This window comes from Vespa crabro, chromosome 10, assembly GCF_910589235.1.
Source record: "Vespa crabro chromosome 10, iyVesCrab1.2, whole genome shotgun sequence".
NCBI lineage: Eukaryota > Metazoa > Arthropoda > Insecta > Hymenoptera > Vespidae > Vespa > Vespa crabro.
This window is the reverse complement of record NC_060964.1, coordinates 251,311-278,113: the sequence shown is the minus strand read 5'-3', so window position 1 is coordinate 278,113 and position 26,803 is coordinate 251,311. Positions and strand designations below refer to the sequence as shown.

Below are 26,803 nucleotides of genomic sequence, written 5' to 3'. Positions count from 1 at the left end.
ATATATATTATACATGTATACATTACATATGCGCGTACACAATGTAAGTCCCTTTCCACACGCACGCACGCACGCGTGTGGATATATACACATACACACAATTGACAATGATGTATAATGTGCAATACCCTGGTCTCTATAAATTTATATAGTTAAAATACAATTGAGTACATATATACATATGTACATATACACTGCAGTATATGTGTATGAATATCATCCTTAATTATGTGCGGATATAGATAGCTGCATCTTTAATGCAACTTTAATTAAAAAAAAAAAAATTAAAATTACAAAAAACATACCAAACCCAACGTGATAATATATACATTTTTACTGATTATTCATTGAAAATGCAAATGCATTTTTATGAATGACAATACAAATCCAATCCTTACATATCTATACATATCTTAGACATTAATTCATTAATAAAATGATTTATATATAAGATTTTTTAGAACTGGTTAAAATTTTATCATGCGACACATTATTATAATGCTTAATTTATTGTAATAATTTTATAAGTTTAAAGAGCCATAATTTACCTATATATAACTCACTCTAACGATTGAAAATTATACATATTCTATTTGATCTTCTTGATTTAAGCCTTCCTGAATATTTTCTATACTAGCTGCTTTATATTTGCATTCATTAAATGATTAAAATAATGTACAATGTGAAAACATATTAAAAAAAATATTAGATATTATAACGAGGAATGTGATTTGTATTAAATTTTGTCCATTTATGAAAGCTATATCCTTAAAATTTTTAACCAATTTTTATGACATGATTTATGCAAATAATATTTACACATTTTTCAGATGTTATTTTTTTACTTTATACATAATATGAATTATAAATTCATATTTTACATTGGTCATATTTTTGTAATTTTTTAATCTTATGACACTATAATCTTGTTTTATAATAATACATGTTTTTAAATGACTTCAATTTTTTTCTCATGAACAGGAAAAGAATAATTAGGCTTTACCAAAGGAAGTTATTAGTTGCAAAATATGTACATTATACATATAAACATAAAATGTTATGATAAAAGTTACATTAGTCATGTTTTATCATATTAGTTTATCCTAGAATGGATTCTTTATTTATTCAATCTTCTGAATTCTTGAACTCTGAATCCATCATTAAAATGTGACTCATTTTTGGAAAAATAGAAATGAGTTTATAAATAGGCACTGTATCCCAATCCTGTGGACACAGGGAAGGGTATATCAAATAATAAAATATATTCATTTCTGCAAAAAGACTATGACAGACAGTACAGAAACCTTTATCATATTCAAATACTTTTTTGCTACAAAAATACAGCATACATTATTTTTGATTGATTGCCTTACATAATGCCATTGAAATATAATGAATTTCTTTTAATCTGATGTTCTACAGATGGAAAATAATAATAGTTTAGACTTTTTAGAAACATAATGCATATGTCAATACCAACTATAGTATGAATAAAAACATAGGGTACATAAAATATATACATTAATTTGTTGATTTTGAAAATAAATTTTCAATTTTATAGAATTTAATTTCATTAAATTTCGTGTAATTTAAATTTATAATTTAATAGTTTATGAATGAATTATATTTTTAGTCAAAGAAGTCCGAGATATATGGTCAATTGCTAAGCTATAATAACACGTTTACAAAAACATTAATTAATAACCGAAAATATTAAACATTAAAAAAGAATAGAAATTTATTTGGTAGTTTTTAGTATCATTCAGTTTATAAGTAACATGTTTACAAACCTATAGAATTTTTTGAATGATATTAAAATAATATATAACAAAATTGTGATGTTAAAGAAATTACTAATTCTAGAATAAATCTTATAATATTGTCTTTTTTGTCTGTTTCAAGGTGAAAGAATAATAAGAATACAATTCTAATATATGACCACTTTTATGGCAAATATAAAAATTACATTACAGCAAATTTCAATAATTTGTATCCATTCAAATATCGTTATATAAACCAATGAAATAGGAAAAACATACTGTTACTATTTTCGTAGAATAAAAGTCTTACAATCATTTTCATAAAATATTTTTATCATTTAGTGATATTATACTTTAGCGCTTGACAAAAATACCTCTAATTTTCACAATAGATATTACTAGGCTTACAAATCTAAATATACAACAGAATGTACAACAATACATAACAGAATATTCAAAATAACATTTAGTTTTATAACTTTTTCATTATAATTTACACCTAGTATTTAGTTAATAAAATATAATAATATTTGTATTACATGTTTTGTATTACCCAATTGAATTATTTGAAATCACTGTCATAGATATTATTACACATACTTTTATTAAATTTCAATAACAATGCAGTGTTACCAAAATAAATGTGCGTCTATACAGTAACAATATTACTGCAATTATGACAAATTAAACAATAATACTTATAAACATTGATATATTAAAATTATTGAAAAGTAAAATTTGTTATTTATATAAACATTGATATTCTTAATAATTCCGAGTGAAATTCACACACGCGCGCGCACACACACGCATACATATACACGATAATAAAAATTTAATATAAATTTGATATTAACACTGCTTCTTTAAGAAAAAAATAATATATTTGTCATACATTCACAACAGGCTGCACTCATAAATTATTATAATAAAAATGACTTTTTAGTGGTTTAATTCAAAAAATTGTTTTTTGTTTTTTGTTTTTTAAGAACAATAGTTATTTCTGTAATTATTACATTTATAATAATCACAATTATATTAAATATACATGTATACACTATTGGTGAGAAAAGAAGCACAATTTTTAAACAAATAATTATGGATTAAATTATAATGTACTAGCAACATATCATATGATAATTTACAAATTTTATCTTTTAATTATATGACTTCATTAAAAAATAAAGCAAATGTATAAATAAAATTTTGTAGTGATACAAGTAACATATGTTTCTTAGATCCAATTATTAATAATTGAAGTTTTATTAAATTCTATACTTTAAAAGAATATGACTTACAACTGATCATTATTACTAAATTATCAATTGTTAAATTTCAAGTTTTTAATTTCTTATTAAATATTTACCTTCTTAATTGTGTGCATGTATATAAAATCATTTTAAACATTTCCTGTTGCTGTATTATAATTCAAGTTGAAGTTAATATTTGAATCGAAGTTTTTTTCTTAAAAACATTAGTAGTATAAAATGAACATAATATTACCCACAAATGTTTTTATGTTTTTAGGATGATACAAATTAACTCATAAAATTAATAACTTTGGAACATATCATAAACATAAAGTGCACTCCATGGAGCAACAAATAAGGGATACTTTGGCATAATATAAAGCCAACTTAAATTAAACAAATTTCATTCATTGTTAAAAATTGATTCATTAAACAAGTGCATTTAGAATAGAACAAATTTTCATACCTGCTTTCATAATATTAGATAAATTAAATCAAATATGTATTGGTACATGTACCAAAAGCTCTGCACGACTGGAAAATACCGCGGAACACATTTCGCATGTATATTCCAGAGTATCTGGTATTATAGTTTCTGGAACGTCATCCACAGGTGTAATTACACTATGAATCGCCAACATTCTCTGAGGTGTAGATTCTACCTTCACACTAAGCTTAACATTTCCATTTCCAATATTATCATTATTAGTCATTGTATCAACATCAGGAAGAATAGTTTCTTCTTCCGCTGTAACAACACTAGCTTCAAAAGCAACTTCTAGGCTATTTCCATCTACTGTGTGTTCCATTAACCGTATAGAATTAGTATTCTCTGTATTGTTATTGTTTTGTGTTTCATCTTCATTCGTATTATCATTTGGTTCTTCTTTTATGAGCATTTGCTTTTGCTTTTTTATCTTCTTAAAAACAGTGGACTTTTTTCTTGATGTTTGGTCTAATTTATCATTATTTATTTTAACAATATTACTATTATTGTTACTATGATTACTGTCCAAAGATTTTTTTACACCAGGTTCTATTTTTATATTTGTTACCATTTGTGGCTGTACTTGTGATGATAATTTTACAATGTCTTCCTTTGGTTTAGGAAATGTTGCAGATGTTAATTGTAATTTTCCCTCAATATGATAACTAACATTTTTTGTTCTTGGTCTGTTCCTTTCTCCTCCAGGAAAGATACCCAATTTATGTTCACTTGGCATTACTTTAGGAGTTCTTGTTACCATCGTTTTGGTTTTTTGACCCTTTTTAACACCATCACTACCCATTTCAACAGGTACTCTTGTTTTTTGAGTATGTATCATTTTGGGTCTACCTGGTTGACACGATGTTTGCCCTTCATTTTTCTTTTCTTCTTTCCTCAGTTTTTTCTTTGATAATTTTGATTTTGCAGGATTCAGTTTAGAATTACTTACTATTGAATTTATATTTTGTAAAGAACTTTCAAAACTTTTAAGAACATTTTGATAACCTTCTTCGACATTTGATCTATGTTGTTTATTTTTCCTACCAAGTTTCCGTTTTGTATTGTCGTCTGAATCAGATCCAGCTTCAAGTGTATCATAATTTTCATTAATTCTTAACATTGTAGTTGTTTCATGAGGCTTTAATTTACGCCTTCTTTTATATTTGCGTGGTCCAGTCTGTGGTTGACGTCTTAATGCAGTGTTATCATCACAGTGCTGTACTATATGAGCTACAATTTCTTCCGATGTTGCATAAGCATCACCACACACTTTGCATAAATATGGTGTAACACTACCAACGCATTTTGGATCAGGTCCTGAATGATGAGCTCGTACATGTTCTCTGAGAACTACCTATATGAAGTTAAATAATAATCGTTAATAATATCACATATTTTGATGTTTCAATTTTCGATGATGTAAAAAACATGCAGAACAAAAATAAAAATTATCAATAAAAATGCTAACAAAGTTATATTTATAAATTATTATTTCCTTACTCTTTGATTAAATGCACGAGGGCAGATAGCACATCCATAGGGTTTTTCACCGGTATGAATACGTTCATGTTTTCTTAATGTACCACCATCTGCAAATGCTTTCCAACAAAACCTGCAACCATAAGGTCTCTCTCCTGTGTGAATACGAATATGTATTTGCTGAGAGCTACGACTACCAAATGTTTTTCCACACTCGCGACAAGGAAATGAACGACCACCTAGATCTTTATTATGAGAATGACGATGACTCACAAGAGCTCTACCATCAGGAAATTCTTCTCCACATTCATCACATGCAACCATTTTGTTACGATGCGAAACCATATGCCTATAAATGAATTCAATTATATTATTTTCTTGTTGTATAGCTTAACTTTTTAAGTTGTATAACTTATTACCTTCGTAACCTAGCTTTACTATGAAATCGTTTTCCACATTTTGTGCAACTAAATGTTTTATCAACATTATGCACCCATGAATGTTTCAATAAACTACGTTTGTCTTTGCATGTTTTTCCACAAAGTGTACACGTATTTGGTGGCGCGTCTTCTGCATGATTTTGACGAACATGTTCTGCAACTTCTGCATCATCACGACATCTCTCCCCACACAATAAACACCGACGACTAGGAGATCTACATAATAAAATGGAAGCAATTATTAGTAAGTATAAAAATAACAATGTAGTGTCAATCATTGGAAAGGCATTATCTATTTAATATAGCCTTTCAATTTTTGTAATAGAGAAGATATATGTTATCTCTTATATATAATTTTTTTAATTTTCTTTATAAGCTTTTCATTTTATTTGAAACTTAATTTTATATCAAATATTATGAATATAGATACAGAATACTGGATACAAAATATAAAACACAGAAATAAATATTAAATAAATGTATTTAGAAATAAAATTAACAGAAAGTGAGAGAAGTTATTTTGTATGTAAATATAATCATGTTAACTTCTGTAATAATTATTAAAAATATATCATACCTAGCATGAAGTTCGGCATGTGCTAATAAAGCTAATGCTTCTTCAAACCACTCTCCGCATACATTGCACACATGATGCTGACTCGAACCTTCCATCATGTCCATTTCTTGCTTAACATGAATCCTAATGTAACCAATAATAAAATTAAAATTATAGTATTACCATGCAGAATTACAAAACTATTTTCCTGTAAATGACTAAAAAATTCAAGAAGTAAAATAATTTCCAATTATTTATGTGTTAATCATAACAATATCACATATAGATTTATAAAAAAAGCTACTATTATAGATTATATGTATAATTATTAAAAGAAACCCAAAAATGATATATGAAACTTACTATTGGCAAGATTAACAATGAAACATACTGATTTGTAAATATAATTTACATCAGCCTTATAAACAATAAATTTGTATTATATCTATACTTTTGGGCATCTCTTTCACTCAGAATATGTATATAAGTCTTACTTTTGATGGCGTTTAAGCAAATCTAAACGATGAAAAGGAACTCCACAAGTGTTGCAATAAAATTCTCCAAATCTTTCATCACCTGTATAAGTAGCATCATTTGTATCAAACTCCTCTATATCCGATTGTGCAGTTCCTCCATGTTTAATTCGAACATGTTCTCTTAAACTATTAACATCCCAGAACATGTCACCACAAGAAGTACATTCAAATGGACTGTCTCCACCATGAATACGAGCATGGGATGCAAGAGCTTTTTCTCTTGCAAAGCCCACACCACAATACTGACAAACATATGGTTTTGTTGGGTCTGTAATAGGCCACCGTGGAGGTTGTTGTTCATTTGATACTGGTGATATTTGTTCATTCCATCTTGAACTTGATGGATAATTATTACCACGAACTGAATTTCGATTAGTCATTTCTTCTAATAAACGCATATCTTCATCCACATAATCGTAAGATTTATTAACATATTTATCCATTTCAACTTTTACATCATCATTATTTCTTTTGGGAATAGTTGAGTTGTTTTTACGTTTTCTTGGTGCGTTAGATTGTACTTTCTTACGTCTACCTTTATTAGTTTCTTCTTCTTCAGGAGCTAATGAATCATCATCATTTAAATCATCATCCAAGCCATCCCGAGATGGAGCATAAGCATGAGTTTTTAAATGATTCATAAGATCACATTTTCGTACATAACGAGCTCCACATAAATTACAATGATGAGGACGATCAGTTTGATGTGCCACCATATGATTCATTAAATTTGCTTTTTTTCTGAATCTTCGACTACAAAAATCGCATGGATATGGACGAGTATTTGTGTAAGAATCTTGATCAATAGGTAATGGTATTTCCATGTCATCATATTCTAAGAGATTGTCATGAGAAACTTTTGTTTCTGGAATTTCGACCCTTTCATTGAAAATATTTTTGTATTAAATTTTTATTTTTATAGATAAATTATTAATTACTATAGTTTAATGTATAAGTACATAATTTTGATTTAATAATCGTTTATAAATATACCAGATATATAATTTAATTTATGTTCTTAAATCTGAACTATTTGCTGTATGAAAAAATCAAAAATTCACTTGACATTGAGAACACATATAACAATATTCAATATTTTTCTCTATTTAACTTTTTTGATAAAATAAAAAAGTCTCCAATTAATGTAACTTTTATTATGATATACGTTTAATCTACTATTTTTACTAGATTTTAGAAAACAACATGAGTTACTCACTAAACTTAGTGTAGTAAAAATTATTTATAGTAACAGTATTCGTGGAAGAAGATGAAAATATAATGAAAATCTTGTAATTAAAATTTTATACGCAAGCAAAAATTCTAAATCAACTAAGTAGTAGTATAATCCTACCATTTTAAGATTTTATGTCTTGATAAAATGTTTTAAAATAATAACAACTTCAATATGCAAAAATGCATAGTAATGTATAGTAAAATTGTAACAAATAAAGAATTTTGATGATAACAATTACATATATCATATCAAATTTTATGAGATAATGAAATTAGCCAGACTAGTATTGTATAGATCCATTAATTTCAGAATTTTATTCAGAATATTATCCGTATCACCTTTCAAAGCATTAGGGATGCCATGAGAAAGAGTTTAAGAATTATGTACAATCTTATGAGTTTTTTCGGCATCAAATAGAGAACACAAATTCATATCCTAACAAAATTGTAAGAATAAAATATTTTATTCATTGACGAAGTTATACTCATAAATCACGGATGCTAATTTAAAAAATATGCACTTGTAATCAAAAAATCTTAGCATTAACATCGAAGCTTTAACTTTCCGAAGTTAACATTCAAAAATACTAAAATACTATCTGGTATAGTACAGTTGATTATAGCATCATAAAATCATATTTTACATTATAATATTAATAATATATATATTTAATATATATTTAATATATATAATATATATTTAAATTAATTATGGTTTAAAGGTATTCAATTTTTGTCTTAAATATTACTGTTTTTTCTAAAAAAATCTACCATATCAACATGTTTGATAAAATGATCAAAAATATATCAATATGATAACTGTCTTGCATATTATGGATAACAAACATAATAAATATTATATTACAATTTTACTGATTGTAAAAAACAGTTCAAACATTGTTTAAAATAAAACATTTTACTAATTTCTCAGTAAGTATTAACTTTATTTTCTACCTTATATAATACTTTTTTTTACTAAGGTTTTGATACTGTATCAAAATATATGAAGAAGTATTAAGTGTCCTATTACAAAAGCTGAAGGTGATCTTCATATCCTGACAAAAAAATAAGACGGTAAGATCATTATGTTATATGTTCTCTTTAATGTCGAGCAACTTTGTTGAAAAATTATATTATACAGCAAATAGTTTAGAGTAATTTAAGGTTGTCAAGTTGAATGACTTGCTTAATATATATTTGTTATAGATAAGAATCTTACCCATCATCTGGACCAGATCTGTCCCAATTATCTGCAATTACTTCTTCTGTAACTTGTATATTAAGGTAATCATGACCTTGATCTTGTGGTACTATATAAATAGAGTCCATATCACTGGTCTGGGGAACCATTAGAATTTCTGATTCAGTTGTTGGAGGTACATTGGAAACCGATTCTCCAGTTTCTTCTACTGTAACTTCTTCGCAGGCTCCTATTACTTCTTCTTCGGGTGCTACCAATTCTGCTTCCAAGCCACATATAACTTCTTCGTGAATCACATTTCCTACCTCTTCCACCCATTGCAATGTCAAATCACCAGAAACATCCATTTTGTCGAAATATAATGTTATTTATTTCCAGAAATCACTGTAACATATAAAATAAATAATCTTTAAATAAAAGAATATAAATAATTATTATGAATAAATAACGTTCATTTAAATCAATTGTTTCAATATATTGATACTAGTATAGATTTTTATCGATCAAAAATAGATCATAAATATTACAGCATTAGTATGATCTGATAATCCTTTTTAAAGATAGATTATTTCGTTCGTTCCGTTACAAAAATATAAAACAATATTTCAATTTTAAATATTTAAACACTATACTAAAATAATTCAAGTTATAGTAAAATATCAACATATTTAAAATATTGACGTCTAAGGTTATACTATATAGGTTATGACTTTAGAGGTTATAAGTAATCATAACATTATGTATTAACGCAAGAAGACACGAATAAATAAAATAAATTATATGCCAATTGCATGATACATTAAAAACTAAGAGCGAGAAATCGGATAGTAGAATTTTACGCATGATAAAAGTAGTAGCCATAGCCTCTGTGTGCCAAGCCTTCTATCATCCAACTACAAATCATAAATTGCTCTATGTATGTACAATTTCGTACGTCAATATACATTTTTGTATGAATTTATTGCAAGTCTATAAAAGCACAATAGTAATGATCTACTTACTTTTAATTTCATCAACACAATTATTAACCTAACCAAAAATACTTTATGCAAACCGAGAGCAGCGTCGACCTTCGGTTGTTTTCAATTTGGAGGGGATACGTTTGGAAATAAATTTAACAAAATGGCCGTCAGATGTTTCCTCAGTGAATAAAGAATTTTAGATAAGAAATGTCTATTGAAATTTGTGTACCACTACAAATTGTCCAATATAATTTAAACCAATCACTAGATGACTTTTACTAATTTTTAAGCGTTTTATATTGCACTTAATTGCATTGTTTATTAATTTCCATAATATTACTTAACACTATTTTCGGATTCGTTTGTCTTGCTTTATTAACAACTCAAAAAACTGAAAAACGATGAAAGAATATAACTACTTTACATATTGTATTGATGAATGAAGTACTATTAATAGGAATTTGTAAAAGTTTTATATTTACAACCATGTTTTTGTCTGCCACACAATGTAATTTTATTATTACATAATTGCAAAAAAATAAATCCTCAGCGAAATATTTGAACTATAAAGGTATATCTGCATATATGTATGTCTGTATTTAACAAAATTTTCGCGTTATGTATATACTCCTTTCCTTATTCGTTTATACAAGGTGGGCCAAAAGTTTCTAAGTGAACTAAATGTTTCTAAATGAGATAAAAAATCAACTATAAGTTAAATTTGTGATAATTTAAAAAAAAAAATTAGCCTAAAAGTTTCGAGAAAGAATAATTAATTTTTTAAATTACTTATAAATTTTGTTGCCGATCCTAATAATTGTTATGAATGTCCAGCTTTATATTTATATTGAAATGACCAATGAATGATAAAGAACATTTAATCATTTGCCCGCCTTTATGATTCATAAAAATTAAAATTACACTTTATAGTTTAAATATATTTTATTAAAGTTATAATACAAAAGCATAGATATAAATTACTAATATTAGAAATAATAGATAATTTTATATTGACAACCAATAGAAATTTATTGAATAATTTGAAAGTGTGTTGTTTTATGCCATTATACTTTTATATTCCAGTAAATATCAGTTACGGAGTATACTAGAACATTTTATTGTCGGTTAGCAAGTCTTATTCCGTTTAAATTTGTAAGATAAAATTAACAATTTCAATATATTTAAAATGTAAGTAAAAATTTACATTTTTATTTGCAAATGCTTTTCAATGGTTTTTCATATTTTTATTTTTTTTTTATTTACTCGAAAGATGTAATCGACTTTAGAATTGAAGATAAGTAAATAGATAAAATGACATACTTATAAATCAGTCTATTAATTTACAAACATATTAACAGTATAAACAATGGAAATTGCAATGAAAGGCTGGCATTCTACAGTAAGTATATAAAAAACATTATTATATGTTAATTTTAATGTTATTACAATGTATTAAGTCAATTATTATATAAAATTTTATAGATATTTTCTTTTAGGTAAAGCCTGACATGAAGTCTAATAAATATATAAAATTGCCACTACATAAATCATGGTCAGAAATATCATCAGACTGTAAAATTAAAGGTAAGAATATAATCTGTAATAAAAGTATATGAATTTTTATGGAATTTGATTAAATTTGAATTTTTTATAATCTATTAATATCATTGTTTTGTTTTATATGTAATAATAATATAATTATATTAAATTTATAGAACAATCAAGATCTCAACCGGTAAAAATAACACAATTGCTTGATTCAAAAACAATTAATCGCACTGGTTTGTACATATATGTCATTGTTATGATATTTTGGATTTATTTTGTTGTAAAAGTCTAAAGTTTATTTTTCTATTATATTAATTTACTTAATTCTAGTGCGCAAGAGAACAAAACCAGAAAGATTAAAAAAAGTTCTTTCTAATGAAAAGAAAATAGGATTAATTCAAAAAAATAATGGTATATTTATTACTGTATAATATTTGTTTGACTGTTTTAACTAATCATATTTTTTAAGAATATATTGTTATTTCTTATTTAATAGTATATATTATTTTAGTTCGAGGAAAATCACAGAAAAAAAACCTAATAAAAACAAGTCTTCATAATAAACAAATTCTGCAAAATTCTGACAATAATAGTAAGTTTGCTATTTTTATTTTTTATAATAATTATTTACATATATTATTTCAACTACTTATTTTTAATTTACACATTATATAAACACATTTATTACTATCAAAATGTATTTATTCTATTTTTAGAAAAAGACATATCTTCTAATTTAATTAGACATGATCGGAAAGTACGGAGAAATTTAAATTTTAATTTTGTATCTCCAAAACAACAAAAGGAAAAAAATACTAATACAGTGTTACTAAAGGTTCAAGAAGAAAACAAATCAATTTGTTTAAATTCAAGTAATCGTAATACAAAAACTTATCTTTTACCTCCAAATTTTATAAAAAGTATGTATTTGAAGCAACAATCTAGCAAAGTTAAGCTATCACCTTCTGTTTCTATCAAAAATAATATGATAACGAATTTACACATGCTTGAAGCTTCAGAGAACCTACATATTAAAGATCCTAATGTTCAAATTTGTTCTTTTATACAAAGAACGCATGATAATTCACGAACGGAAGTTAATTTGAAATTACAAAAACTTTTACAATACAATTGTGAAAATAAAATAAATACATTGCATAATTCTATTGATAATGAAGTGCCATTATCTTGTGATGAAAGTGTATTTATAAGAAAAAATATTACATCAATAGATAATAAAATAAAGAAAGAAGAACATTGCAATATAAATAGAAATAATTCTTCTATAAATAAAAGTATTGATAATTTAAAAGATTCATGCAAAGAATTAAAAAATATAATTCTCACAGAAGTATCGGAAATGTCTGTAAATGATAATACTGTAGGTTTTTCAGAGAAAGACCATTTATATGTAAATAGAAGTGCTATTGTGTCTTTAAAATCTTCTTTAGAAGACTTGTTAAATATATTTCAAGATAATGCTTTAAAGACAGATTTATTATTAAAACGTATTAACAAAATATTGTATGTTAATACTGATTCAATGGAGAGACAGGGTCAAACTGTTGATTCTAATGATAAAATAATGAGAGAAACTTTGCAAACATACCATGAAGAAAAAGGAGAAGAAAATAATATTGATATTGTAAGCAGCAAATTAAAGAAAAATAATAATAATGTAAAAATAGAAGCACCAATTGAATTAAACGGAGAAGAGAAAGAAAATGATATTTACAAAAATTTAGAATTTCAATTTGATCATAACAAATCTTTGCAACTAAGTCCACAAGTTCTTCAAATTACTATACCAAATTATGATAAATTTGGTGAGTCCGCTTTGCAAGATTACATAAATTTAAAATCATCACTTAATTTTTTAGAAACACCATCTAATAAAAAATTCAAATCATACAAACAAAAAAATAGAAATATTCCTAAAGATAAGTCATATCTTTCTACCAAAATTTTAACAGAAATACAAAATTTATATGATGAATAAGTAAATGAGTATATATACAATATACATGCATGCTAACATGCATCTATACAGGATGATTTTAAACAAATGTGTCAATATTTATAAGTATATTCTATACTTCAAATTTGAAAAAAATTCTTAATAAATTTGGATCTACAATTTTTTTATTTCCTTGATAAATCACTTTTGCTTTGGCATGAACATAGTTTATCGTAATTGCACAATTAATCACAATAAATAGTAAAAGTAGCCTTTATTCTTAAGTACACTCAGCATCATATGAATAATTGTTTTACATATCTTCATAAAATTTGGCATATTCTGAATTATATCGCATGCAATTTGAATGCGTATTTATAGTTCTTGTTTGGTTGTTAACTTAGCTATTTTTTATTTAATACAAAAAATATTTATGTATTCACATCGAAACTTAAAATCTGTTCATCTCTGAAATAAGAAATGTAGGTTTATGTTTATTAGGATTTTTTTTTTATCAAATTTAAGGCAAATTTTAAATTATAAACACTACAAAATTTAATATAAGATTTCATATATGTTATTTTTAATATTAATATCTTTTAGTTCATATCAATTTATGTCGATTGAATTGATATATATTTATACATTTTATTAGAACAAATATTATATATTTATTTAATCTTTTATAATTATATAATTTATAAATAAAATCAATACTATTATAGTATCAAAATAAAAATGTAATATATATTAAAAAGGATACTCTATATCCCAGTATAAACAAAATCATATTATAATACGAATGTTACAATAAATGGCTTACAATATAAATTCATGCGAATAATATAAGAGATTGTAATATATACATAAACAAAAGTTTATTTCCATTTAGTTTCAGTAACATATAATTTTTTTACAATAATAATAATAAATACATAATAATACAATTTCCATTGAACACGGATCTTTAACGTAGTATTGAAACTTTATTTTAATCTAAGATTAATATTTTAATTTATTAATTCAATGGCTTTTCGGTTTATAATATTTAAATAAATAACTATTAAAATATAAAATATTTGTATGAAATAATTTACTATATTAAAATTAAAATAACTTCTATAACTATTCAATTGTAAAATACACACATATGTATATATAATATGTACATTATATATTATTATGTATATAATGTATGATTTATTGAATAAAATAGTCAACAGATCTTTGATTGAGTAAGCACTAATGTAATTTTTCTTTCTATTTATTTATTATTTCTACATATAGATGGTGCGTAAGTAGTTACATTTTAATTGTATTTCAAGTAGAAATAAGAATATAGGTATTTGAAATCGAAACCAACGAATTCATGTTTGGATACATATAAAATGAGAGAAAGTAAGTCAATTGATTAGTTACTTTCTTTATCGTATTCATCATTTAGCAATACAAAATAGTCCATAGTGATTTTGTTTGAACAAGGGTGGTAAGGAGTAAATATTTTTGTTGTAAAATGAACCGTATTGATTTTCGAAAAACGATGCAACCTGAACTACAAAATTATTTTTATTTTACACGTATAATTTTACTGTTTATTATGTTCACATTACGACAAATTTCATGAAGGCTACTATTGCTTACTGCAATCGTGCATTTAGCCAAGAGGACTCACGTCACGGTAGCTTTATTAATAAGTAAAATGACGTCGAGTTCGTTATTTACAGTCATATCAATAATAGAATAGTTATTAATTGTTAACAATTGTTAGCTAATTATACTATATTTTTCTACTTTACCCTAATGTTATAATAAAGTATATTATTAAATAGGAAAAATGGCTCGTCCTAAACACAGAGTGAATGGAGATGTATGTGCTGATTGTGGAGCTGTTGGTAAGTACATTAATTTTGTTCGTTATGATTTATACTATTTTAACAAAATTATATTAAATAATTCCTAATGTAATAATAATAATAGTGTTTTGAATATTCCGCATACATTTATATTGTAACATGTAATTAGTTTATGCTCTTTGCATAATTATATGTTTTGAATATATTTTTATGACATAATTTATTATCTTATGTCTCTAGTGACACAGATACTGATTTTTTGTAGACAAAAGTTGATTTAAAATTTTAATCAATTTTTGGCTTATTTATATTGTATATAAATAAAAATAAGTTTATACAGAACCAGGATGGGCCTCAATAAACAGAGCTATTTTATTATGTGATGATTGTTGCGGCATACATCGTAGTCTTGGACGACATATATCACATATTAAGTCACTCCATAAAAGTATTTGGAATATACATCTGCATAATGTTAGTGTAAAAATATATATATATATATATATATATATATATATATATATATATATATATATAATATAAGTGATTTAAATGCTTCAATTTATGAAGAGTACTTATATTTTTACTATAATATACAATATTTATATTATATTTATATATACAGATGGTACATACATTAAATGAAAGTGGAGCAAACAGTATTTGGGAACATTCTCTCTTAGATCCTAATCATTCTAAGATTAGTAGAAGAAAACCACAAGCTAAGGATCCAATACAGTTAGTATAAAATAACAAAACACAATATTTTTTATGCTTCTATAATATTTTACACAAAAATATTAGAAAAGTTAAATCTTGAGATTCAATTTGTAATTAAAATATAAATATATAATCTGTTTTTAGTCCCATTAAAGCTGAATTTATTAAAGCTAAGCATCAACACTTAGCTTTTATATTAAGGCCTAGTAAAGAAGAATGCTGTAGTGAAGAAGAACTCAGTAGACAATTACATAGCAGTGTTCGTACATCTAATTTGGAGACTTCATTAAGATTATTAGCACAGGGTGCTAATCCTAATTATTTTTATAAGGCAAGTTAGCAGTATTAGGAATATACAATTTAATATTTAGTATATGTTATTACTTTTTTACATGTCTCTTTATGTTTTTTGTACTTCTCTTTTCTTTTTTTAGGAGAAAGGTACAACTCCTTTACACGTAGCAGCAAGAGCAGGACAAATTTTGCAAATAGAATTATTGATTGTCAATGGTGGAAATCCTAGTATATTAGATTCAAATGGACAAACACCTACTGAAATTGCTAAGTAGGATATTAAAAATCTAAAAATTATTATATTATTAAAAATTTACATATAATAATTTTTAAACTATTATTATTATATATTTATATCTATACATGTATATTTATATATAATTTTATCATTTTAGAATGGCAGGCCATTTAGATTTATCAGAACGTATTAAAGAATGCATGTATGAAGTTACTGATAGATTAACATATTATGTATGTTCACGTAAGCCAGATCATCGATCGGATGAACATTTAATCATACCTGAATGTGCATCAATGGCGGAATCAAATGATTCGATCATTGAAGGACATAATAGATTACAAACGGTGAATATTAGCATTATTGTTTTATGATAGCTAGTATTTTTTTGTTCTACATAGTTTTGAAAGATGTATTAACTGTAATTGTAGCTATCAAATCATCTCTTAGAAGAACTCGCAATAGATGTATATGATGAAGTGGACCGTAGAGAAATGGAAAGAAGTGAGTTTTATTTTATATTTTTATTTATTGAAGTCTGAATAGGTTGTTGCAGGATTTCTATCGTATTTTTAGATAAAATTAAAATTGATATAATATAAAAAAATATTATTTTTTTAATTATCATCATATTGGTCATTGATATCTACAATTTGTTTTTATTTAATGGACATCTAATCAACTCCGGATACAACAAAAATTTCAATTTTATGATGGAAGAATTTTGATATAAGTGCATGAAATATATGATATATACGATGAAATAACGATAGCAATTATGTAATGACCTAAAAGTAAAATTATTAATAATGTTATACAAAAATATATACGGTAAATATATTAAATTAAGATAAAAATATAATATTCATGTAATTACAATTAAATATATAATTTTTTTATTGCATTATTCCTAAGGAAGGGTAAGTTAAAATAGATTTAAAAGTATATATTTAACTTTAAAATAGTTTGAAATAATTTGATGATGAATATTTCAAATTTCATACATTTAAGCAAAAAGAAAATAAATTAACATTACATATATTAATGTTAGCATGGAAAATAACGTTTTTATAATTTTGTAAGATAAATTTTGTTATGTGATATATCAATTATTAATTATTGTTTTTGATACTGTTATATAGTTTGGTTTTCAACTGCATCAGCGCCAGAAAGATGTACAGTTCCATTTTTACCTGTTAATCCACAACTGTCCACAACAAGAAATCAAGGTAGACAAAAATTAGCAAGGTTTATTCCAAAAGAATTTGCTAGACTTATTATAGATCTACTTATTGAAGCTGGTAGAAGACACATGCTTTCAAATAATATACCATTGCAAGGTTTGCGAATTACTGTAATGTATAAAAAAATAGCATGTATAAATATAAACAAAAATACATATATATATATCATATTCAAGACCCTGTGGTATCAATGCTTCGCAAAGAACAATTTGGTAAACATGGATCACAAATGTCTGATGACGAACCATTATATGACAGTGTTGCTTCTGATGATGATTATACTTTAACATCAGTAAATAATACCACAACAGAATTATCTACTCAGCTAAAAATTGTTGATGAGGTATAATAATAATTATAATTATAATTCATATAGTTTAAACTTAAATTTTAAATTTGATGTATAAGGATTTAGAACTGAAAAATTATTGAGACTTAATAATATAAAAAAATATATATATACACATTCATATTTTTTAAAGTAATACAAAAATACAAGGTGGAAATATTTCTAAATTGAGAATAATATGTCCTGTTTTTCGTGTGATCATGTATTTTTATACTTACTAAAGAAAAAGATTCTTTATTAATGAAGTTATATACTAATATATTGAAGGTATCGACTTTGGTAAGAAAAAGAAGAACACGGAATCGACTAAACTCATGGCTGTTCTGTAAGCAGTGTTATTAGGCAAGTGCACATTATTGGTGCATGTGCAAAAAGTACAAAGTTCTATATGTATGTGTGTATATATACATATTACAATATATAAATATATATTTAATATATATATATATATATATATATATATATATATATATATATTTAATATATATATATTTAATATATATATATTAAATATCAATATATGTATTGAAATTAGATATTTGTAAATTGAATTATTTTCTTACAAAATGACATAAAATATGTATATAAATAACAAATTATTACTTACAAGACAAGTAACCAATACCTTCTTTACAAGTAAAATTATTGACTTTACTCATCATGTATTTTATTTATATTCAATTCTTACTCTGTACATGAATGTTATTATACAAATATATGTAATTCAATATTTTTTCCAGTATATATGCTAATAGTTTATAACAAAGTTATACATACAGAGTGAGTTTATAGTTTTTTAGGTCATTTTAACTTTAGGTCATTTTAACTGTTTAGAAATATATAATCAATATATAATACTTATCATAACCTGCAATATTTAGTAATATATATATAAGAAAACATTATACAAAACATTATATATATATTAATAACTATTGCATATATATATTTTTTTTACTTAATTTTTTTTATATCTATTATATTAACTTTTTTTAGGACGTTTTCGTTCCAATGGCAAAAGGTCTTCCATCAGTAGTAGAAGTTCTAAAGAAACAATTAACACTTTCAGAATCTACTGTACGAGATTTACAAAGTCAAGTACATGTTCTGCAAAATACTGTAGATAAACTTACACAAGAGAATGTTGGTTTAAAACAAATAATAGAGGTGACGATATACTTGATTTCTTATTTAAATTGTGTAAAGAGAATATATCAGAAATCAATAGTGTTATTGTAAATTTTATTAATTGAAATTCTTCTTTTAATAAATTGTGAAATAAAAAATAATTGCAGCATAATAAAACATCTGCTGATGGTATTTTAAATGGGCACATTGGAAGTGAACAAGAACCAGAATTAGAACCAGTTTTGGATATTAAGACATCTATTTCAAGAAGCAATCAGCGACCTGCATCTATGTATGAGACGAGAGAAGGTTTACGAAAACCAAATTCATGGTCTACAACCATTTGTCAGGTTATTTAATTATTTTTATAAAAAATACAGTAGGATACAATATTTGTTTTATTTTTATATTATGTCTTTTTATTATACAGACCAACAGAGATACAGAGGCTTTATCTCGTACAAATACACAAAGCTTATGGGACTATGGCATTCCTACTTTGCCTCCAAGTGAAGAGGTAACGAGAAGAACAGAGCAAGTTACAAGAAGGATACAAGAATTATGGATGGCTATGCAAGATCCGCATCAACGCGAAGCTTTTGTACCATGTGCCGAACGTATACGCGTTGCTGTTGCGGAATTAACAGCTATATTTCCACAGGTAATAAAATTACGCCATATAATTAACAAAAATACTTTCTTACTAAAAAATGTTAATAATTCTGATATTACTTATTATTGATTATAGAATCCTATAGAAGAAAATATTAAATCAGCTTTACGTCAACTGAATGGTAATACTGGTAGACTACAAGCGGAATGTTCTGGCCTTCAAAGATGCACTGGTGACGCCGAACATATAGGCCATTGCCTCCAGCAAGTACGCTCTTGTGCATACGACATTGCCAAAGCAACTAAGCTTCTTGTTACCCAGTTTCAAATTTCTTAGAATTGGTAAATTAAAGAAGAAAAAAAAACAGAAATATACACAATATAAAGTATTATAATTTATCTATTTTTGTAACAATCGCGCCAAATGTAAATATTATGTATAGTGCCTTATAGAATTTGAGAAAACAGAAATTTTTATTGGTGAAGTGTTATACTAAAAGAAGAAGTCTATATCTTTTATTTATAATTATGTAATAGAAAATCAGCTATTATATATCTCTTAAATTATTATAACTGTCCAAAATAATCAATCCATATTACAGAATACGAATGAAATTAACTAAAGACATTTATAATTATATATTATTTACATTTGAGAAAGACTGAATGTCCATGAACCAATGAAGTCTATGAACATATAATTTAATTGTTAGATTTTATTATAAAAATACAGTATGTTATGATTTAAATGAAAAAAAATGATAGTAATAATAACTATAAATTACAATTATGAAATAATCATGAATTTTATCCTACACTTGTATGTTTAAAATAAGTAATATTTTAAAATTCATTCATATATATATAAATTGTACAATAAATTCTGATGTCTTTTTGTTAATTTAAAAAATATCTAAATATATATATATATGTTTTTATAATCACTAATAATGATTTTTAGTGATAAGTTGTTAAATTTATTATATCTTATATTTGTATTTGTTAAATCATTTTATATCGATAGATGTTGAAAAAATTATGTTGAATTTAGAAAATGAATTTGAAACAGTAAAAAGCTTAATATGTTAAAGATTTTCAACATTTATGCATAATTATACCTCATTTCTTTAATAAATAAAAAAATTATGGCATTAATTATTAATAAATTGTTGTAAATATATTAAAAAGAAGTGTTTATATATCTTACAAATAAATCACGAATTTATTTCAATCTTTATCATAAGAATAAGTTGAAGTATTTTATTTTATTTGTTGTTACTTGTCAGATTTTATAAATTAATTTAGAAATATACTTATCAAAAGATTTATTATAATATTTAAAAATTGTTTTAAATACATTATATATAAATTGATATATAAATATATATATATATATATATATATATATATATATATATATGGTTATATGTTCTACTATTTGATCTGTTTTTAAAATTAAATAATGTTAAATTTGTTAATAATTTAAATCTTAATTTAAAAATTTAATAGAAGGATTTTTCCCATTTATATATACATATGCACGTGCATATAATATGTACTTAATCCTGATTGGAGCACTTATATTTCCGATTGATCTGTCATCTAACAAAAAAACTAATATACGCCAATCTTTTATATAACATGTGTAAATTATAGAAAATAATGAAACTAGTTTTCATATCTTCGTAGAAAAATTTTTCTGCTCGATGATAAAAAAAATCGATTACATAGATCCGTATTTATATAGTTATTCAAAGGAAAAGATCACGATTTTATAAATCTTATGAATTGAAATTTAAATCTACAGTAATCTGTAGAAAAGAAATTTTAAATGACTGGGAAAATACGCGTGCGTAAATTCAAAGTCAATTGTGAAGTGGACGTAATAACGATTGCCCTTCATCTCTTTCTTTTTTACTCATGTCTGCACATACCATGATTATAATTAGGAAGAAAAGAACAGCTGACAAAAAATATATCTATTGATGTGTCATTAGTCAAACAGTGATAAACTACAAAGACGTAAGTTTTAAATAATTTTTTTATGATAATTTTAGGTATAATGAATAGGTTTTAATAAATTGACGTTTAATAAATTTTAACGTTTAAATTTTAAGTTGTAAATGTAATCAAGATTAACTAACCAAATATTTAGGATATTTTGAGTATTACTTAGATCAAAATGTTACTATTAGCTATATATGTTCAGAAAATATGTCATAGTTTTTGACGTTGTAAATAAAACTTTTAATATTATAAAAATCTAAATTTATTCAAATATACTAGATACTATAGTAATTTTTTTTTAAGTTAACAATAGTATTGAGATATTTTGAATTTTTTATTTATTCTTTGAACATATAACCATATATTATTTTTTAATTTTTTCATAGAAATGTCTTTTCCAGTTCAACATGGAAGTCAATCAGTGAATAACGCAATAAAAGCAAATTGATAGATATGGCTGAAAATATTAACTGTGGTGGTTTTGTATTTTACAATAATTTTGATTCTGCTAATTTGGCTAAAGTTGAGTTGGTAAGAGTATCAGAGATATGTAATATAGGTAATCATTTTTATCTTATAACGTGCATAAACTAATATATTCATTAATAATATATTTATTCTCAAACTCAATGATAAATTCAATATTATTTATATCGACAAATTATCATTATTGACAAATTATCATTATATATATATATAATATATATAATATATATGTCCATAATATATATATATATATATATATATATATATATATATATATATATGTCCATTTATAGCAATTTCTGAAAATGAAAGTAGATCCTGCAAAAGTTTAAATTCTGATGAGACATTTGATTATGAATTTAATTTGTGGACGAAGTATGATTGCCATGGAACAGAATATCAAAACAATAATCGAACATGGTTTTATTTTGGTGTTAAGGCATGTGCTCCAGGTATTTACGTCAGATTCAACATAGTTAATTTAAATAAACAAGTTAGAATGTTCAGTCAAGGAATGTGTCCAGTATATAAAATAATACCAGGACAACTTCATTGGGAACGGATCCATGATAGACCAACATATAAAGTAATTATATTATGAATAATATAACAATTGGTTAAAAATTAAAGTACATAATATCATAATAATAAAAATAATACTATTTTTTTATTTGGATTTATTCTTGAGAAATAATAAATTAAAAATTGTCATTCTTAATACTGTTTTTAATTCCACAGGTTGATCAAACCAGTAGTGACTTTACGCTATCTTTTACTTATTATACCCCAGAAAATCAAAAGGCTGTAACATATTTTGCTTTCACTTATCCTTTTTCATACACTGATTTACAAAACTATTTAAAAAAAATTGACATAAGAATGGCGAAACACTTTGTGACAAGCATTGATGACATATATTATCACAGGGAATGTGCAATAAAATCATTAGAAGGTCGTAGATTAGATGTTTTGACAATAAGTTCTTATCACAATATATTAAATGTAAGAGAGGATAGATTTGATAACATGTTTCCAGAGAAACATGAAGAAAGACCTTTCAAATTTTTGGATAAGAAAGTATATTTTCTTTTTGTTTTAATTTTTAATTTGTGTGTGTAAATATTTGAATATGGGCTAATTCATTAAATATATATATTTATAGGTTGTCTTTATAAGTGCAAGGGTACATCCAGGAGAAACACCATCGAGTTTTGTACTGAATGGGTTTCTGAAGTTTCTTTTAAATCGAGAAGATCAAATAGCTCTTCATTTACGTCGCATATATGTATTCAAGTTAATACCAATGCTTAATCCTGATGGTGTAGCTAAAGGACATTATCGAATGGATACTAAAGGAGTAAATCTCAATAGGATGTATTTAAATCCTTCTGAAAATGATCATCCTACAATATATGCAGCAAGAAATTTAATAAGGTAGAATATTTGATGTAATTTTTTCTTTGTTTTTTCTAATACGTGATCTTTTTATTTATTTTTCTGTAGAAATATTTTATTATAAATTATTTTTTATAATATTATAGATATTATCATCATTCTTATAATATAATAGAAGAACAATTATCTTTGGAAATAGAAAGTACATGTATAAAGAATAAAAACAATATCAAAATGAAAGAGATACAACATCTACGTACTAATGTTATATGTAATACACCTACAAGATTACTACAACGGGTAATGCTGCATTATATTTTAATTACGTCAAATTATGACAATGGGTCTGTCAAACATAACTTAATATTCTACAATATCTATTGCTTTTCATTAATATTGCCTTCAGGTAAAATTAATGACATTAAATGAAAGAGCTAAATCTGATACAGGAGTTAAATATGAGTGTATGTTCACATCAAATAATTTGGATAATACATGTTGTGGTAAGGTGCAACATTATCAATTTGGTATAGTCATTTAGATTTATTAAATTATGAAATTTGTCTTTAAGATATAAATTTATTTTAATGTATTCAGGTGGACAAGAATTATTTAGCGATACACACGAATATCAAAATATATTAAAAGACAAATATACTGATAAAACAATGAGTCAAACTGATTCAAATGATCTTTCTAAATCATCCACTGAATCTGGTCTCTATTTATATATTGATCTTCATGGTCATGCCTCAAAGAAAGGTGTATTCATGTATGGAAATCATTTTACCGATTCAGAAGATACTATTATGTGTATGCTTCTGCCAAAATTGATGTCCATTAACAATCCAAATTTTCATTTTTCATCATGTAATTTTGCAGAGAGAAATATGTACCTTATGTTAGTAAATAGATGATTGATGCATTAAAATTGATACTTAGTAAGTGTAAAAGTTTAAAGCAATAATAATAAGTTCGTATTTATTTCAGTGATAAAAGAGATGGTATGTCAAGAGAAGGTTCGGGTCGAGTAGCAGTGTATAAAATGACAGGCCTCATACGTAGTTATACTCTCGAATGTAATTACAATTCTGGTCGCTTAGTAAATATTATACCTGCCAGAATTCGTGATGGTATTAGTAAAACAACGAATCATTTGTTTGTACCTCCTAAATATACTCCAACAGTGTTTGAAGCGGTACAAAATTTTGCTTATATATATATAATCTTAATTCATAAATCTTATTATGTATATAATTATAACTTATAGGTAGGAGCAGCATTAGGACCTTCTATCCTTGATCTTACTAATAATAATCCCAACAGTCGATTACCAAACAGTCAATATCGTTCATTAAGAGGTGTAAGATCTTATTTGAAGTTAACGCAAATGAATAGTCTTTCTGCATCATGCAATAAATCTGCGTATAAGGTAAATTTCCGTTTAAATAATGAAAGTAAAATTTTAGAAAGTAATATAACATCATGCGTTTTATCCTAATATAATTTATATGTACATTACTGTATTAACAGTAATGTCTATAAATATTAGTTTATTAATAAAAATAACAATATTAAATTTTCCTCGTATTTAAACAAAATTTTATTTAGATAGAATTTAAAGAAATTGATAATTTATTATTTTTCAAGTTTTTGATCATATAAGTAATTATTTCTTGTCATAATATATTATATTATTTGTATATTTTATAGAAAATGAATTAGTACTTGGATAAAAAATAAAATGCATAATAAAAAAATTTATTTCTCATAAATCAATTTTTATAAGAAATTTTAAATAAATTACAAATGCACAAATTTTCATCAGTTTTTATAAATTTTCAATACGTATTATATATAAGAAATAAAAAAAGAAAAAAAAAATATATATATACATACATACATATATATATTAATTTATTGTTGAATCAGATGTAATGTTTTGAATTAATACATACAGGAGATATAGCGATTCTTAAAGTTTCAGAAATAAATAGAAGATAACTCCTTATAAAATTATAAATAAAATAACTTCGAGACATTCTCTAATATTATTGATACTTTTAATATAATCAATATAATTCATTATATATAAAGATTTTATATATAAATATGCATTAGTAATATTGAAATAAACAACGCATACATTAATATTGTATCAGAAATGTTATCACATAACCAAGATCATAATATTTGTTTACTATTTATTGCTCATTACCTTTATATGTGTATATGATAAATGATATCTATTTCTTTAGAGAAAATCACGACATAAAAGTATACACAATCATATTTCTGGATCATGAAGATCTATTGAAGCAGATTGTATCTTAATGAGCAATCGTAAAAATCTCCTATATTTCATTACTAAAAATGATACGAAAATATCTACTGAATTCCATGAAACAAATAAAACTTACAGAAGATAGTATATGTGTAATTATTGCATCTAGTCTATATAATCATTTTGGATACATAAAATTTTGAATAAGATATATTAGAACAAGAAGTAATAATAGTTTTATCAATAATAAATTTTTAGTAAATATATGTTTTATAAGGTATGTATGTGCATTGGAACACGACACATACACTTAATGATCATGATGTGCTATGCAGCTTAGCATACATACACTTCAAATAAAAAAATAGCATCACATATATAACATTTCTTTTTCTGTGATTTTCATATGAATCACATAATATATGAACACATGTATACACACACAAAAAATAACATTATTTTATAATATACATCGACTACTATTAAGTTTTATATGAATTCTTGTAAATGAATTTTGTAATGTTCTTTAAAATTATTATACGTTTAAATATATACATCCATTAATAAAAAAGTATTCATTTAATTTTATTATTGTCATAAATCCAAGTTGTTTATTCTATTAAATGGCTATCATTTTAAAGTGTATTGCATAATATATAATTATCTTGTTAAAGAAAAATTATAAATATTATCTAACTATTAAAAAAATACTTTTCAATCAAAAAAGCAAACGTACATATACATTTAAATATTAATCATGTTCACTTGTCAGTTTATATATCAG

The 26,803-nt window shown here is 24.5% G+C and overlaps 4 protein-coding genes across 20 annotated transcripts; 3 read left to right on the top strand and 1 right to left on the bottom strand.

The window, feature by feature from the left end:
- Nucleotides 1-1,309: 1,309 nt before the first annotated feature.
- Nucleotides 1,310-10,101, bottom strand: LOC124427318 (zinc finger protein 845-like). Its single transcript, XM_046970086.1, has 7 exons — nucleotides 9,944-10,101; nucleotides 8,961-9,326; nucleotides 6,467-7,387; nucleotides 5,994-6,116; nucleotides 5,396-5,632; nucleotides 4,998-5,325; nucleotides 1,310-4,851 (listed from the first exon to the last, which is right to left on the bottom strand). Exons 2-7 carry the CDS (start codon nucleotides 9,287-9,289, stop codon nucleotides 3,505-3,507), a joined length of 3,285 nt encoding a protein of 1,094 aa, XP_046826042.1. The 5' UTR covers nucleotides 9,290-9,326; nucleotides 9,944-10,101; the 3' UTR covers nucleotides 1,310-3,504.
- Nucleotides 10,102-10,183: 82 nt separating this feature from the next.
- LOC124427319 (uncharacterized protein MAL13P1.304-like) lies at nucleotides 10,184-14,049 on the top strand. 5 transcript variants are annotated; one of them, XM_046970087.1, is made up of 8 exons: nucleotides 10,184-10,475; nucleotides 10,988-11,092; nucleotides 11,175-11,303; nucleotides 11,401-11,488; nucleotides 11,620-11,685; nucleotides 11,783-11,863; nucleotides 11,964-12,044; nucleotides 12,169-14,047. In XM_046970087.1, exons 3-8 carry the CDS (start codon nucleotides 11,271-11,273, stop codon nucleotides 13,449-13,451), a joined length of 1,632 nt encoding a protein of 543 aa, XP_046826043.1. In that variant the 5' UTR covers nucleotides 10,184-10,475; nucleotides 10,988-11,092; nucleotides 11,175-11,270; the 3' UTR covers nucleotides 13,452-14,047. The 5 variants fall into 5 exon arrangements, with proteins under 5 accessions (XP_046826043.1, XP_046826047.1, XP_046826045.1 ...); XM_046970089.1 differs by lacking the exon at nucleotides 10,184-10,475 and adding an exon at nucleotides 10,539-10,557; XM_046970091.1 differs by lacking the exon at nucleotides 10,988-11,092 and having other exon boundaries at nucleotides 10,457-10,475; nucleotides 11,263-11,303; nucleotides 12,169-14,048.
- Nucleotides 14,050-14,626: 577 nt separating this feature from the next.
- Nucleotides 14,627-20,548, top strand: LOC124427471 (ARF GTPase-activating protein GIT1). Of its 8 annotated transcripts, XM_046970429.1 has the most exons (15): nucleotides 14,902-15,087; nucleotides 15,239-15,301; nucleotides 15,594-15,736; nucleotides 15,888-16,000; nucleotides 16,127-16,313; nucleotides 16,417-16,547; nucleotides 16,672-16,861; nucleotides 16,946-17,018; nucleotides 17,657-17,743; nucleotides 17,798-17,854; nucleotides 17,935-18,101; nucleotides 19,104-19,274; nucleotides 19,403-19,585; nucleotides 19,666-19,896; nucleotides 19,984-20,548. In XM_046970429.1, the coding sequence occupies exons 1-15, from the start codon at nucleotides 15,030-15,032 to the stop codon at nucleotides 20,182-20,184; spliced, it is 2,055 nt and encodes a 684-aa protein (XP_046826385.1). In that variant the 5' UTR covers nucleotides 14,902-15,029; the 3' UTR covers nucleotides 20,185-20,548. The 8 variants fall into 8 exon arrangements, with proteins under 8 accessions (XP_046826384.1, XP_046826386.1, XP_046826389.1 ...); XM_046970428.1 differs by lacking the exon at nucleotides 14,902-15,087 and adding an exon at nucleotides 14,627-14,807 and having other exon boundaries at nucleotides 17,657-17,854; XM_046970430.1 differs by lacking the exon at nucleotides 14,902-15,087 and adding an exon at nucleotides 14,628-14,807 and having other exon boundaries at nucleotides 15,603-15,736; nucleotides 17,657-17,854.
- A 1,000-nt stretch (nucleotides 20,549-21,548) lies between these two features.
- Nucleotides 21,549-26,164, top strand: LOC124427468 (cytosolic carboxypeptidase-like protein 5). Of its 6 annotated transcripts, XM_046970415.1 has the most exons (11): nucleotides 21,550-21,869; nucleotides 22,256-22,413; nucleotides 22,634-22,926; nucleotides 23,079-23,417; nucleotides 23,503-23,774; nucleotides 23,882-24,035; nucleotides 24,142-24,238; nucleotides 24,333-24,636; nucleotides 24,726-24,933; nucleotides 25,006-25,167; nucleotides 25,994-26,164. In XM_046970415.1, exons 2-11 carry the CDS (start codon nucleotides 22,308-22,310, stop codon nucleotides 26,039-26,041), a joined length of 1,983 nt encoding a protein of 660 aa, XP_046826371.1. In that variant the 5' UTR covers nucleotides 21,550-21,869; nucleotides 22,256-22,307; the 3' UTR covers nucleotides 26,042-26,164. The 6 variants fall into 6 exon arrangements, with proteins under 6 accessions (XP_046826372.1, XP_046826371.1, XP_046826368.1 ...); XM_046970416.1 differs by lacking the exon at nucleotides 25,994-26,164 and having other exon boundaries at nucleotides 21,549-21,869; nucleotides 22,256-22,385; nucleotides 22,780-22,926; nucleotides 25,006-25,355; XM_046970412.1 differs by lacking the exon at nucleotides 25,994-26,164 and having other exon boundaries at nucleotides 25,006-25,355.
- The last annotated feature ends 639 nt before the right edge of the window (nucleotides 26,165-26,803 follow it).